Here is a 13,652-nt window from a genome sequence, read left to right as displayed (position 1 = left end):
CTAAGTATTTTCATTCTCACACAGAAGCCCAGTCATCTGTAGCTAGGATCCACATATGAGAGAGAACATGTGGCGCTTGGCTGACCTTAAAATTCTTGAGGGGCCCTTGCTATCTGCAGTGACCTAACTAAGGGGGATCAGGAACCTACCACTCCCCTCATTTCAAAAGATTCAAAATCAAACTACAGTCTTGGCGCATGCCTTTAATCCCAGAACTTGGGAGGCAGAGTTAGGAGGATCACTGTGAGTTCAAGGCCAGCCTGGGACTGCAGAGTGAGTTCCACATCAGCCTGAGCTAGAATGACCAAACAACAAAGCCCGTTCCCCCCACCCCGAAAGAACTGCTGGGCTTGATGGATCAGGTCACACCTGTAATCCCAACACTTGGTAGGTGAAGGCAGGAGGATCAAGAGTTCAAGGTCACTTGGATGTAGTGGCACACACCTTTAATCCCTGAACTCAGGAGACAGAGGTAGGAGGGTCTCTGTGAGTTCAAGGCCACCCTGAGACTACATAGTGAATTCCAGGTCAGCCTGGGCTAGAGCAAGACTACCTTGAAAAAAATAAAAAAACTGGAGAGACAAAACTCAATGTCAGCCAAGCATGGTGGTATATGTCTCTAATTCCAAAACTCCAGAGACTGAGGCAGCAGGAGGATTGCTGTGAGTTCAAGGACAGCCTGGGATACAGAATAAGACCTTGTCACAAACAAAACAAAACAAAGGTGAGGGCTGGAGAGATGGCTTAGTGGTTAAGGTGTTTGCCTTCAGAGGCTAAGGACCCAGGTTCAATTACCCAGTACCCACTTAAACCAGATCGACAATGCATCTGGAGTTCATTTGCAGTAGCTAGAGCCCCTGGCATGTCCATGTTCTCTCTCTCTCTCTCTCTCTCTCTCTCTCTCTCTCTACCTGCCCCTCTTTTGCAAATAATAAATGAAAGTATGAAAAATAATCAAAGGTGTGCTCTTAGCTGAGATGGTTACAGGGACCCTGCCTTGCTCATCCCTGCCTAGGCACCTACAGAAGGAGATTCCTGGTGGAGTTTCCAAAGCAGGAGGCCGTGCAGACATTTGGTCCTAAAGCCTCAGTCCATAATGAAGCAAGCGTGTGCCTACTGCCTCCTCGATGTCCTCCTCATGAGACCCATACGTGGAAGTTGAAGATCTGCAGGCAGGAACCTCAGAACTCACAGATCAGAATAGAAAGCACATCTTTGCTGACCATAGGAGGACTAGAATTTGGCACCCTAGGAGAGGACCTAGAGCTTTCTCTCTGCCATTTCCCCTCGCTGTCTGTCCCCGGAGTTAGATGCGGTCACTCCATCCAACACACTTAACAGTGCTGCTGTCCCAGGTAGGGGCAGTGCAGGCACCATTCCTTCATGGGCATTGGTTGCTTCCTGACTTTCACGCAGTTCCTGGTGCCATCACTGTGCTTCGGACCCAGTCTGGGCCCCTGAGAAGCTCACAGTCTGACATGGGAAGCAGACAGAGGCAGAGGTCAGGAAGGTTTCCTGGAGGAGGGAATGAGAGCTCGTCTGGTGAGAATGTGAGGGATGTGAGTGACCCCAGCAAGTCCTACGGTCAAGTACTCGCCTCCGTCATCCCCCCAACGAGTTCAAGTCTTCTGTCACCAAACGGAGTGGCCACCTGTTCTGGAGTCCGGCGACTCTGAGATTAGGCTCCGTCCCGACGTTCTCTCCTGTGTCTCCCCTGGCAAGTCCAGCGGCTGTCAGAGAAGGTCCCAGAGTTTCCTGCAGAGGGGTTCGCCGGGGTTCCTGGCTGTATGTGAAGCACACAAGTGACCAGCATCCTCAGGGTGTCAGAGGTGCAGGTGGGGCTCTTCAGCATCTGGTGGGTCACAGGAGGGCCCCCAGCACAAGGAGCCAGAGCATTGGCAGGAGACAGCAGACTGTGGAGAGGGAACCCTGGCCCGGGGCTGCAGGGAAAACAAAGGGGAAGGAGAGAGAGATTTAGGAACAACATGTGGACATGAGGATACAAGGTGGAGAGACTGCACAGACTGACACACAAAATGCAATCAGAGGAGCCGGAGAGATGGCTTAGTGGTTAAGACACTTGCCACCAAATCCTGAGAAGCCAGGTTCGATTCCTCAATACCTATGTAAGCCAGAAGCACAAGGTGGTGCATGCAACCTGGAAATTGTTTGCAGTGGCTGGAAGCCCTGGTGCACCCAATTCTCTCTCTCTCTCTCATAAAGTAAATAAATAAAATATCAAAAAATTCAATGAGAAAAAAATAAAACGAGAGATGGCTGAGAAGCAAAAGGTATGGAGGAAGGCAGACAGAGATAAAGGGCGCAATGAGAGGGGCAGATTCCCCCTTGAGGCCCAGTCCTAACCCCTTACCTTTTCTGGACACAAAAACACTTCAGGGTGGATGGGTGGCGGGGATGAGGGGACGGGCAGAGATTTGAGAGGGGACCAGTGACGCTGAACTTGGCTCCCCTTCTCACAAGGTAGGAGTATCCTGGGTGAACTGTGTGGGTGTGTGAGGATTTTCTAAACTTTCCCAATGTTTGGGTTTCTGTTTTTGTTTTTTTGAGGTAGGGTCTCACTCTAGCCCAGGCTGACCTCCAGGTCACTATGTAGTCTCAGGGTGGCCTCGAACTTGTGGTGGGATTAAAGGTGTGCTCCCCCATGTCCGGATCTTTTCCAGTGTCTGAAATTACCCCAGTTTAAGAGGTCCAAGCTGGGCATGGTGATTACAATGCCCAGCCTCCCAGCACTCAGGAGGCTGAGGCAGAAGGATGGCCAAGTAGAGGTGAGCCTGAACTGCATACAGACTAGCATGGGCTCCATAGCAAGCTGTAGAACAGTCCGGACTACCTTGAGAGACTCTGGGCTGAAGCTGGAGACCTGGTTTCTGGTTGTCTTGGGAAAGTGATTTCTATCTCGGTTCTCATGTTTCTCCTGCCCGGCTCTTTCCAGGAGGCTGTTGCACGGCGGTGCTGCGCTGAAATGAGGCAGGCGGCGGCCGGCGGGGGTGGGGGGAGCATGATGGGTGATGCAGAGTTTGACTCTAGAGCCAGGCTATCTGGACTCAGTCCTTTTTGTCTTCTGCCCCTCCCTCCCTCCCCCCTTCCTCCCTCCCTCTTTCTTTCCTTCCTTCCTGCCTGCCTGCCTGCCTGCCTGCCTGCCTGCCTGCCTGCCTTCTTTCTTTCTTTCTTTCTTTCTTTCTTTCTTTCTTTCTTTCTTTCTTTCTTTCTTTCTTTCTTTCTTTCTTGTATGGGTGTGTGTTGGGGGAGGGTGCTTGAGCCAGGGTCTCATTCAAGCCCAGGAGGACTAAAACTCATTCTGTTGTCCCAGGATGATCTCAAACTCAGAGATCCTCCTCCCTCAGCTTTCTATTTTTTAAATTTTTGTTTATTTATTTGAGAGAGAGAGAAACAGGCAAATAGAGAACAGGCACATCAGGGTCTCCAGCCGCCACTGCAAACGAACTCCAAACTCATGTGTGACCTTGTGCATCTGGCTTACATGGGTCCTAGGGAATCGAACCTGGGTCTTTGCAGGCAAGCACATTGACCACTAAGCCATCTCTCCAGCCCCTATTTTGTTTTATTTTCAAATATTAGCTCTCCTTCTTAATGCTTTGCTCATTTTTTTTCAAATATTAGTTATTTTGGTTTCTTTTGGAAGGGTTTCAGTCTAGTCCAGGCTAACCTGGAATTTGCCATGTAGTCTCAGGCTGGCATTGAACTCTCAGCAGTTCTCCTATCTCTGCCTCCCAAGTGCTGAGATTAATGGTGTGCACCACCATGCCTGGCTTTTTTTTTTTTTAATATTAACCTGTGTACATTCCAATTTCTCTTTCTATTTTTTAAATGTTTATTTGAGAGAGATAAGGAGGGAAAGAGAGAGAAAGGAGAATGAGCCTTTAGATACTGCAAGAAGCCATATCTCCAGCCCTAATTTCTCTTTTAAAAACATATTTGAACTTGTGTGGTGGTTTGATTCAGGTGTTCCCCATAAACTTGGGTGTTCTGAATGCTAGGTTCCCAGCTGATGGAGATTTGGGAATTAATGCCTCCTGGAGGGAGTGTATTGCTGGGGGAGGGCTTATGGGTATTATAGCCAGTTTCCCCTTGCCAGTGTGTGGCACACCCTCCTGTTGCTGTGGTCCACCTTATGTTGGCCAGGGGGTGATGTCCACCTTCTGCTCATGCCGTCGTTTTCCCCTGCCATCGTGGAGCTTCCCCTCGAGCCTGTAAGCCAAAATAAATCTCTTTTTCCCTGAAGCTGCTCTTGGTTGGGTGATTTCTACCAGCAATGTGAACCTGACTGCAACAACTTCTTAATCTCTTTTAGCCTTTGGGCTCCCTCTGTTTTGATTATCTATTTATTTATGTATGTGTGCGTGCACACTGTGCGACTGGGTGTACATGTGCCACAACGTGCATGTCAGAGGACAACCTGAGGTTGTCCCTCCCTTAGCCGTAGGCATGTCAGGTTACAGACATGTGCGTCCCTTGTGCCCCACTTTACATGGGTGCTGAAGAGAATCAAATTCAGGTCAGCAGGCTTGCAAGCAAGTGCCTTTAACTGCAGCACCATCTCCCTAGGCCCTGGACCCAACCCCTTACCAGCTGTGGTGCCGAGGGCGGATGCGGCTCTGTCCTCTGTAGAACAGTTATGACGACACCAGCACCACTGCGGTGTGCTGATCATCATGGCATGATGTGCCTGGAAGTCTGAGTATTATTTTGTCAGGGAGGATGGAAAGAACAAGAAGTGGCTGGGGGCTGGAGAGATGGCTTAGTGGTTAAGGCACTTGCCTGCGAAGCCTAAGGACCCAGGTTCGATTCTCCAGGTCCCACGTAAGCCAGATGCACATGATGGCGCATGTGTCTGGAATTCATTTGCAGTGGCTAGAGGCCCTGGTGTGCCCATTCGTTCTCCTCTCTCTCTCTGTGTATCTCTATTAAATAAATAAAATATTTAAAAAGAGAGAGAGAGAGAAGTGGCTGGGGTGCTCTTCCTACAGAACTCAGAGGGAGGCGAGAGTCTTTGCTGGAGCCAGGGGATGAGGGGAGCTGTTGTTTCCTCACTGGAAGAAGCCTGTTCCCTGCCACAGAAGTGGTGGCCTCCAGCAGCCCTCTCACAGCAGGTGTTCAAGGGAAGAGTCACAGCTGAAAGAGACCCTGACATCATCTCTGCTATTTGCTTATTACAAATAGGGAAACTGAGGCCCTGAGAAAGAAGAGATTGTTCATAAGGAAAGTTAGGGGAGGGCCTAGGCTAAAGCCTAGGCCTCCAACATTCAGGGCCTGGCTTTGGCCTTGGAAGGTAGGTCAGAGAGAGAGAGCTCGGAGGACAGGATCAGGGACGCTGGGTTCTGCAGCTGGAGGCCGCGGCCCCAAAGGAAAGGGGAGCAGCTTTCCCACGCGCTCCTCAGAGCGCTGCCCGGCTCTCTGGCCTGACGCTGGCGCTCTCCTGTGACGGGCACAGACCTCACTGTAGCCCCCCCACACACACACACACCCACGCCCTCTGGGAGAGGTCAGGGGCACCCATGCTGTCTGATTAAGAGGGCTCACTTCTTTAGTAAGGGGGTGGGTTTGTAAGGATAAGAAGGTGATTGAGGGGAGGGCCCAGGCCCAGGGCAGCGCGTTCACCCATGCACACCCCCCCAGTGGTCAGCACCCCTTACCTGAGCTATCCAGTGGGCAGGGCCCAGACCTGCACTTGTCTGTAGGAAAGAGGCAAAGTGTCAGTACCTCTCCTAATGGGAAGGCTCTCAGAGCTCCGGTGGAGCGACCTGACTCCCCCTGCCTCGGCTTCCTTAGTGGGAAGACCTCCCTTGACTGTGTTTACTTGACCTGAGTTGCAAGGCCAGAAGGGAGGCAACCACAGAGCCAGGGTCCTTCCTGAACCCTCCTGCAGCCTTGGTCTCTAACTGTCTCCTGAAACGCTCTTCACTTTCATGCCTCACCCCAGGCATGAAAGAGCTGCTCTGTGTTCTCAGCATGTCTTCCTCATGAGCATCATGGCTCACTGTGCCCTCCCGGGTATGACCTGAACCACACTGGGCCCTCGTGTGGGCTGTCTACCACGAACTACGAAGATTCCATTCTCTCTGTATGTCTGTCTGTCTCTCTTCTCTCTGCTTGCAAGTAAAAATAAGATATTGAAAAATAAATAAAAAGGTCTGGAGAGATTGCTTAGTGATTAAGATACTTGCCTGCAAAGCCTAATGACCTGGGTTCAATTCCCCAGGACCCACATAAAGCCAGCTACAAAAAGTGGCACATACATCTGTAGTTCTTTGTAGCAGCTAGAGACCTGGTGCACCCATTCTCTCTATATATCTGTCTGTCCTCTGTCTCTCTATGCTTGCAAATAAAAATCAAATAGATAAGGGCTGGAGAGATAGCTTGGCGGTTAGAGTGCTTACCTGTGAAGTCTAAGGACCCAGGTTCAATTCCCCAGCACCCACATAATGGCAGATGCACAAGGTGGCACATGTGTCTGGAGTTTGTTTGCGGTGGCTAGAGGCCCTGGTGCACTCATTCTCTCTCTCTCTCTCTCTCTCTCTCTTTCTCAAATAATATTTTTTTAAAAAAATCAAATACAATTTTTTTTTTTTTTTTTTTGGTTTCTCGAGGTAGGGTCTCGCTGTAGCTCAGGCTGACCTGGAATTCACTATGGAGTCTCAGGGTGGCCTCGAACTCACGGCAATCCTTCTACCTCTACCTCCTGAGTGCTGGGATTAAAGGCGTGCGCCACCACGCCCGGCTCAAATAAAAATTTTTAAATTAGACCCCAGGGATGGAGAGAAATGGCTTAGTGATTGAGGTGCTTGCCTGCAAAGCCAAAGGATTCCCCAGGACCCATGTAAGCCAGATGCACAATGTGGTGATGCTTGTGTCTGGAGTTCATTTGCAGTGGCTGGAGGCCCTGACGTGCCCATTCTCCCTCTCTCTCTGCCTCTACCTCTCTCTCTCTCTCAAATAAATAAAATAAAATATTTAACAAACAAATAATTTTAAAATATGCAACATGCCCCATTCGGCCAGGAAGAGTAGCCCACAGCCCCACAGAGATTAAGAATGGATGCCGGGCGTGGTGGCGCATGCCTTTAATCCCAGCACTCGGGAGGCAGACGTGGGAGGATTGCCGTGAGTTTGAGGCCACCCTGAGACTACATAATGAATTCCAGGTCAGCCTGGGCTACAGTGAGACCCTACCTCGAACCCCCCCCCCAAAAAAAACAGAATGGGCCCAACCTACCCTCATCATTCCTCCTCTGGCTTGAGGGAATGGACCAGGGAGGGTGGAGGAGGAGCAGCTGTCACCTCCCTGACCACAGGTAGGCACAGGTCACAATACTTACCTCCTGTCTCACCCTACCTCTGCCTGGCACCCACTACAGCACATAGTTCCAGCCTGTCTCGTACTCTCCTCCCGATATCCAGCTCTGAATTCTGCCCACGGAAACCTTGATGTCAACACTATGGCTAGAAATCAATTCTCCTCCAGCTAGAAAAGCCTGAGGAGACAGGATGGACGTGGTGGCCCATGTCTTTAATCCCAGCACTCAGGACGCAGAGGTAGGAAGAGCACCCTAAGTTTGAGGCACCCTGAGACTAAATAGTGAATTCCACATCAGCCTGGGCTTGAATGAGACCCCACCTAAAAAGGAAAAAAGAAGAAGAAGAAGAAGCTGAGCGTGGTGGCGCACACCTTTAATCCCAGCACTCGGGAGGCAGAGGTAGGAGGATCGCCATGAGTTCAAGGCCACCCTGAGACTATATAGTGAATTCCAGGTCAGCCTGGACTAGTGTGAGACCCCTCGAAAAAACAACAAAAAACAAACCAACAAAATAAAAAAAAAAAAAAAAACAGAAGAAAGAAAGAAATAAAAAGGGAAAGAAAAAGCCTGAGCAGGTGTGCCCCTGACCTTGGTCAGGAAACCCTCCTCAGCCTTCCGGAAGACAGATGGCGGGCTGTGGCTTACCAGATGTATCCAACCCAATGCCCCCGGGATAGTTATGAATGTGGCCCAACATAAAATCATAAACTTACTAAAATAATAAATTCTAATGATTTTTGCATGTGTATGTGTGAGGTGTGCATGAGTGTAGGCATGCATGTTTGTGTGTGTATGGGTGCACGTTTATACACACAGGAGCCCATGTGTGCATGTGTACTGTACACACGTGTGTGGAAGCCAGAGGTTGATGTTGGGTATTTCCCGGTAGCACTCTCCACGTTGTTCACTGAGACACTGTCTCTCTCTGAACCCAGAGCTCACAGGTCCGGGGATTACAGGCATGTACCTCCACGTCCAGCATTTGGGGAGGTGCGACGGATCCTGAGCGCTTTGCCTACTGTGCAACCTCCCAGGCCCTCCCTTCTCCTCCCCCCTCAGAATTTTGGAATTTCGTTGCATGTTTCTCAAGTGTGAACTTTTTGCTTGTTTGTTTTGGTTTTTCGAGGTAGGGTCTGGCTGTAGCCCAGGCTGACCTGGAATTCACTACAGTAGTCTCAGAGTGGCCTTGAATTCACAGCTTGAACTCACAATGATCCTTCCTACCTCTGCCTCCTGAGTGCTGGGACTAAAGGCATGCACCACCACGCCTGGCTACGTGTGACCTTTTATAGATGACAACATTGTGTCACCATGTCAAAAGTGTGGACACACCTGGAACAGAAAAGTCTCAAGAACTAGAAGCCCTCATCCCCCTCTTAGAGGAGGTGGAGCTGCGGGCACATGACTTCCATCCATTTTTGTTTGTTTTGTTTTGGTTTTGGTTTTCGAAGTAGGGTCTCACACTAGCCCAGGCTGACCTGGAATTCACTCTGTAGTCTCAGGGTGTCCTCAAACTCACGGCGATCCTCCTACTTCTGCCTCCAGAGTGCTGGGATTAAAGGTGTGCACCACTACGCGTATCCATTTGTGGTGGGTTTTTTGTTTTGTTTTGTTTTGTTTTTTGTTTTTTTGGTTTGGTTTGGTTTGCTTTGCTTTGGTTTTTCGAGGTAGGGTCTCACTCTGGCCCAGGCTGACCTGGAATCAGGGTGGCCTTGAACTCATGGCGATCCTCCTACCTCTGCCTCCCGAGTGCTGGGCTTAAAGGCTTGCGCCACCACGCCTATCCATCTGCGGGTTTTGATCGGAGCCCAGGCGGGCCTCATGGAAATTCTCCTGTCTCCGCTGCGCAAGCATCGAGACGACAGGCGAGGGCCTCCATGGCGCAGCTTGCGTTTGCTTTAGTGTTTCTGTCTGACTTCCTTGGTGGGGGGGTGAGGAATGTTTGCTGCAGGACGTCGGCCCCCTGCACGAGGGCCCGCCGCTCACCTTTGACGTACTCGCAGTTGTACGTGCTGCTCTTGCCCAGGGCGCGCAGGTAGATGCGCGCGGGGCCCTGGCCGGCGCGGCTGGCGTTCACCACCTGGAACGTCTCGAAGGGCGGGATGAGCACCTCCTCCTCGCCGGGGAAGAAGGAGTAACCTTGGATGGGCGCCCCCAGGCACGTCCAGATCCCGAAGAAGGTGTCCTCGCCGAACTGCTGCGCCGCCGCGTTCCGCAGGGACGCCGAGGCAAAGCCCCCCAGCCTCACGGTGGCGCCGGGCCCCGGCGGCCGGAAGCGCAGGCCGTGCACCCCCCGGTACACCTGGCGGCAGCGGGGCGCGCGCCGGGCCGCGAGCAGCTGCAGGGCCTCGGTGAGCAGGAAGTGCAGGCTCTTGAAGGGGAAGCGGCGGAGGTAGTGCTCCCGGGAGCGGCCGGCGTCGCGCACCGCCGCGTTGAAGGCCCGGTGCAGGGGGCTGTTGGCCGTGTAGGCCAGGAGCGCCACGGCGTGCAGGTCGCCGAAGCCCGGGGGCGCGTCCCGGGCACCGGCCGGCGATCCCGGACCCCACGCCGCGTCCCCGGCGCCGCGCTCCCGCCACTGCGCGCTGGCCTGGGCCCAGCCGTCCGCGTACACCTTGTTGGCCTCGAACTCCGTGCGGTTGAGATCCGGGAGCGCCGCCCGCATGGCCGCCGCACAGCCGGCGTACTGGTCGTCAAAGGACGCGGGGGCCATGTCCAGGGGTGTTTCTTGAGAGAAGATGATGGAGTGGCTCTGGACCTGAGCGGGAGGATGGACAGACCCCTGTCATGCAGCGCTCCCCTGCACCTGACATGGGGCTCGTTCTGCGGGTTGTGGCAGGGAGGGCCCCCCATCACACCTGGGAGGGCCCCCCATCACACCTGGGAGGGCCCCCCATCACACCTGGAGGGAAAAGGGAAGCAGCCGCAAACTCCCCAAGACCCCAGTGTCTTTGGGAGGGGGCCCCATAGATTTGGGAACATAGATTCGCAGTGGAAGGATCGGGCATGCCTTCCTCTCCGCACTGCTCCTTCTTCCCGGGTTCAGAACAGGCCAGCCTCCCTGGAATGCTGGCTGACCATACCTGAAGTATGGCCCTGAGGCCCACAGACACAAGCAGCAGAGACATCGTGGCAGGGATCTGCATGGTGGAGGTGTCCCTGGGCAAGTTGCTGTCTCCTTTTCCTCATCTGAAAAATTGCAATGTTGTTCTCTACAGGTTTTTGTTTGTTTGTTTGTTTCTCCCCAGGTAGGGTCTCACTCTATAGTCCCACACTGCTCTAGAACCCACGGCGATCCTCCTACCTCTGCCTCCCTTCACCAGTGCTGGGATTAAAGGTGTGTCCCATCACGTCCAGCTCACAGTATTTTTATTTTTTATTTTTTTTATTTGGTTTTTCGAGATAGGGTCTCACTCTAGCCCAAGCTGACCTGGAATTCACTATGGAGTCTCAGGGTGGCCTCGAACTCACAGCAATCCCCTACCTCTGCCTCCCAAGTGCTGGGATTAAAGGCGTGCGCCACAACGCCCGGCCCCAGCTCACAGGTGTTTTGTTTTGTTTTGTTTTCTTTTCTTTTGTTTTCCGAGGTAGGGGCTTGCTATAGCCCAGCCTGACCTGGAATTCACTATGTAGTCTCGGGGTGGACTCGAACTCACGGCGATCCTCCTACCTCTGCCTCCCAAGTGCTGGGATTAAAGGCATGAGCGCCACCATGCTTGGCTCATGAAGGTTTTTCAATGGCTGCGAACAGTCCATTGGGAATGGTGACAACTCAGATGTCACCAGCCCCTTCCCTGGCTTGCCTCCATTTCTCACTTATCTCACGAGTCCTGGCTACAAGAGAGACAGGCAGCTGAGAAAAAAAGCAGCATGGACTGCGTTGTGGTAGGAAGAAGCCAAGGCTGCTTCCAGAGTGAACCCAGGGGGTCTAGAACTGAGTCTGGCTGACTGGCCCTCTCAACAAAGTGCGTCTCTCCAGGAAACACTCCAAAGAGGTTGCTACATGAATCAGGAGAGGGCTCAGCTCCAGCTGGCTATGGAGGAGACAAGGGCAACATTGGGAAAAGGCAGGCCTGAACTGAAGTCAAGATGGGTCCCAGGAGTCCCTAGAAGCCTCACTGGGGGACACGGGTGTCACCGACCTTAGTTTCCTTAGTTCCATGCAGACGAGCACCTTGGGAGAGAACGGAGGCACACTGAGGGCTCCGTGACAGAACAAACATGCGCCTCACCCCTTACTGGGCATTGAGGGTACCAGCCCTTGGGTAGAGTGAGATCCCCTGGCCTGCTGTAAATTACTGTCTGGGCCACATCTAGCCGGAGGTGGTTTCTGAGAGTCTGTCTCCTGTAGTGCCTCACAGTGGCACCCAGTCACTCAAGATGGCCACCTGGGCCTCCACTCATCCCATCATGCATCACACATGACCGTTTACCAATTCTGGCCTGAGTGGTGCCTTCCTGGATCTGCCCTCCCATTGCCCACTCCCCAGCCCTGCTCAGCTGTGCCTACCTCGGCACAGACCTCTCTGTCTCCTGCTATCAGCCTGTTAGTCCACCCGCCATGGGCAGGGAGAGCAGAGAGCCTCTCTGAAGCACAGCTCTGGACATTCCCCTCAGCTTAAAAACCCTCCATAGCAATACTGACTGGGATAGTTTTTTTTTTTTTTCAAAGTAGGGTCTCACTGTAGCTCAGACTGACCTGGAATTCACTATGTAGTCTCAAAGTCTCGGCAATCCTCCTACCTCTGCCTCCCATGTGCTGGGATTACAGGCATGCGCCACCACGCCCGGCTCAAGTTGCTTTTTAAATATTATATTTATGTGTCTATCATCTATTTATTATTTATTCATTTATGAGTGAGAGAGAGAATGGGTGTGCCAAGTCCTCTAGCCACTGCAAACAAACACCAGATACATGTGCCACCATGTGCATCTAGCTTATGTAGGTCCTGGGGAATTGAACCTGGGTCCTTAGGCTTCTCACACACACAAGCACCTTAGCCACCAGCCCTTATTTATTTATTTATTTTGAGAAAGACAGGCCACTAGGAAAAAAGAGAAAGAGAATAGGTGTGCCAGGGCCTCTAGCCACTGCAAACAAACACTAGATCCATGCGCCACCATGTGCATCTAGCTTATGTGGGTCCTGGGGAATTGAACCTGGGTCCTTAGGCTTCACATACAAGCACCTTAACCACTAAGTCATCTCTCCAGCCCTTATTTATTTATGTATTTTGAGAGAGACAGGCCACTAGAAAGAGAGAATAGGTGTGCCAGGGCCTCTAACCACTGTAAACAAACTCTAGATACATGTGCCATCTTTGCATCTGGCTAATGTGGGTAATGGGAAATCAAACCTGGGTCCTTACGCTTCACAGTCAAGTGTTTTAACCGCTAAACCATCTCTCCAGTCCTCAAATAACATTTCTAAAAGCAGAGATGAGCCAGGTATGCTGGCACATGCCTTTCCTAGGAGGCTGAGGTGTTAGGACTTCTGTGAGTTTGAGGCCAGCCTGAGACTACATAGTGAATTCCAGATCAGCCTGGGCTAGAGAGAGACCCTACTTTTGCAAAATCAAAAAACCAAACAAGACAAAAAGCAGAGATGAAAACTATGAGACTAGGAGACATAAAGGGAAGAGAAAGGAAGGGAGGAGGGTACTTAATAGGTTGATATTGTATATATGTAAGTACAATGATTGTGATGGGGAGGTAACATGATGGAGAATGGAATTTCAAAGGGGAAAGTGGGGGGGAAGGGAATTACCATGGGATATTTTTTTTATAATCATGGAAAATGCTAATAAAAATTTTAAAAAAAGAATAACAGAAAAAAAAAACTATGAGACTAGAAGGCATCTGTGATGGTTGTCAACTTGTCAATTTACAATCAACGTGGAAGAAATTCTCTTGGAGAATCTGTTAGGGATTTTCTAGATTAGGACACACACTAGCTATTGGCAGAGCTATTGCATGGGCTGCGATCCTGGGCTAAAGAGAAAGGAGAAAGATAGCTGAGCGTACAGCATCCATGTGCTGCTCTGCTTCCTCCTGCTGATGTGAAGGTAGGATGCTGGCTTCCTGCTCCTGCCATGCATCCCCTGCCACTGTGGATGTCAGTGGAAAATAAACCATTTCCTTCCTTACTCTGGGTCGGTATTTTGTCCCAGCAACAAGAAAGTAACTGAAATAGCCTCTAAAAAAAACAAAACATAACATGACTGGAGAGATGGCTTAGTGAGTAAGGCACTTGCCAGCAAAGCCAAAGGACCCAGGTTTAATTCCCCAGGACCTATATAAGTCAGATGCACAAGGTGG

At 51.4% G+C, this 13,652-nt stretch overlaps 1 protein-coding gene across 1 annotated transcript; it reads right to left on the bottom strand.

Annotated features, from left to right (window-relative positions):
• Positions 1–896: 896 nt before the first annotated feature.
• On the bottom strand, positions 897–10,480 carry Art1 (ADP-ribosyltransferase 1). Its single transcript, XM_012950391.2, has 4 exons — positions 10,418–10,480; positions 9,324–10,092; positions 5,676–5,714; positions 897–1,940 (listed from the first exon to the last, which is right to left on the bottom strand). Exons 1-4 carry the CDS (start codon positions 10,478–10,480, stop codon positions 1,861–1,863), a joined length of 951 nt encoding a protein of 316 aa, XP_012805845.2. The 3' UTR covers positions 897–1,860.
• Positions 10,481–13,652: the final 3,172 nt, after the last annotated feature.

Source organism: Jaculus jaculus, chromosome 3 (assembly GCF_020740685.1).
Source record: "Jaculus jaculus isolate mJacJac1 chromosome 3, mJacJac1.mat.Y.cur, whole genome shotgun sequence".
In the NCBI taxonomy this organism is placed as follows: domain Eukaryota; kingdom Metazoa; phylum Chordata; class Mammalia; order Rodentia; family Dipodidae; genus Jaculus; species Jaculus jaculus.
This window is presented reverse-complemented; position numbering and strand designations above follow the sequence as displayed.

What these genes read in the sequence shown, in the direction of transcription:
- Art1 (XM_012950391.2), bottom strand. Translation starts at nt 10,480, where the DNA reads ATGCAGATCCCTGCCACGATGTCTCTGCTGCTTGTGTCTGTGGGCCTC. An exon ending in CAACTGCGAGTACGTCAAAG is followed by an intron (nt 5,715 to 9,323) that starts GTGAGCGGCGGG and finishes TCTTTCCTACAG; the next exon opens with ACAAGTGCAGGTCTGGGCCC. An exon ending in CTGCCCACTGGATAGCTCAG is followed by an intron (nt 1,941 to 5,675) that starts GTAAGGGGTGCT and finishes TTTTCCCTGCAG; the next exon opens with CCCCGGGCCAGGGTTCCCTC.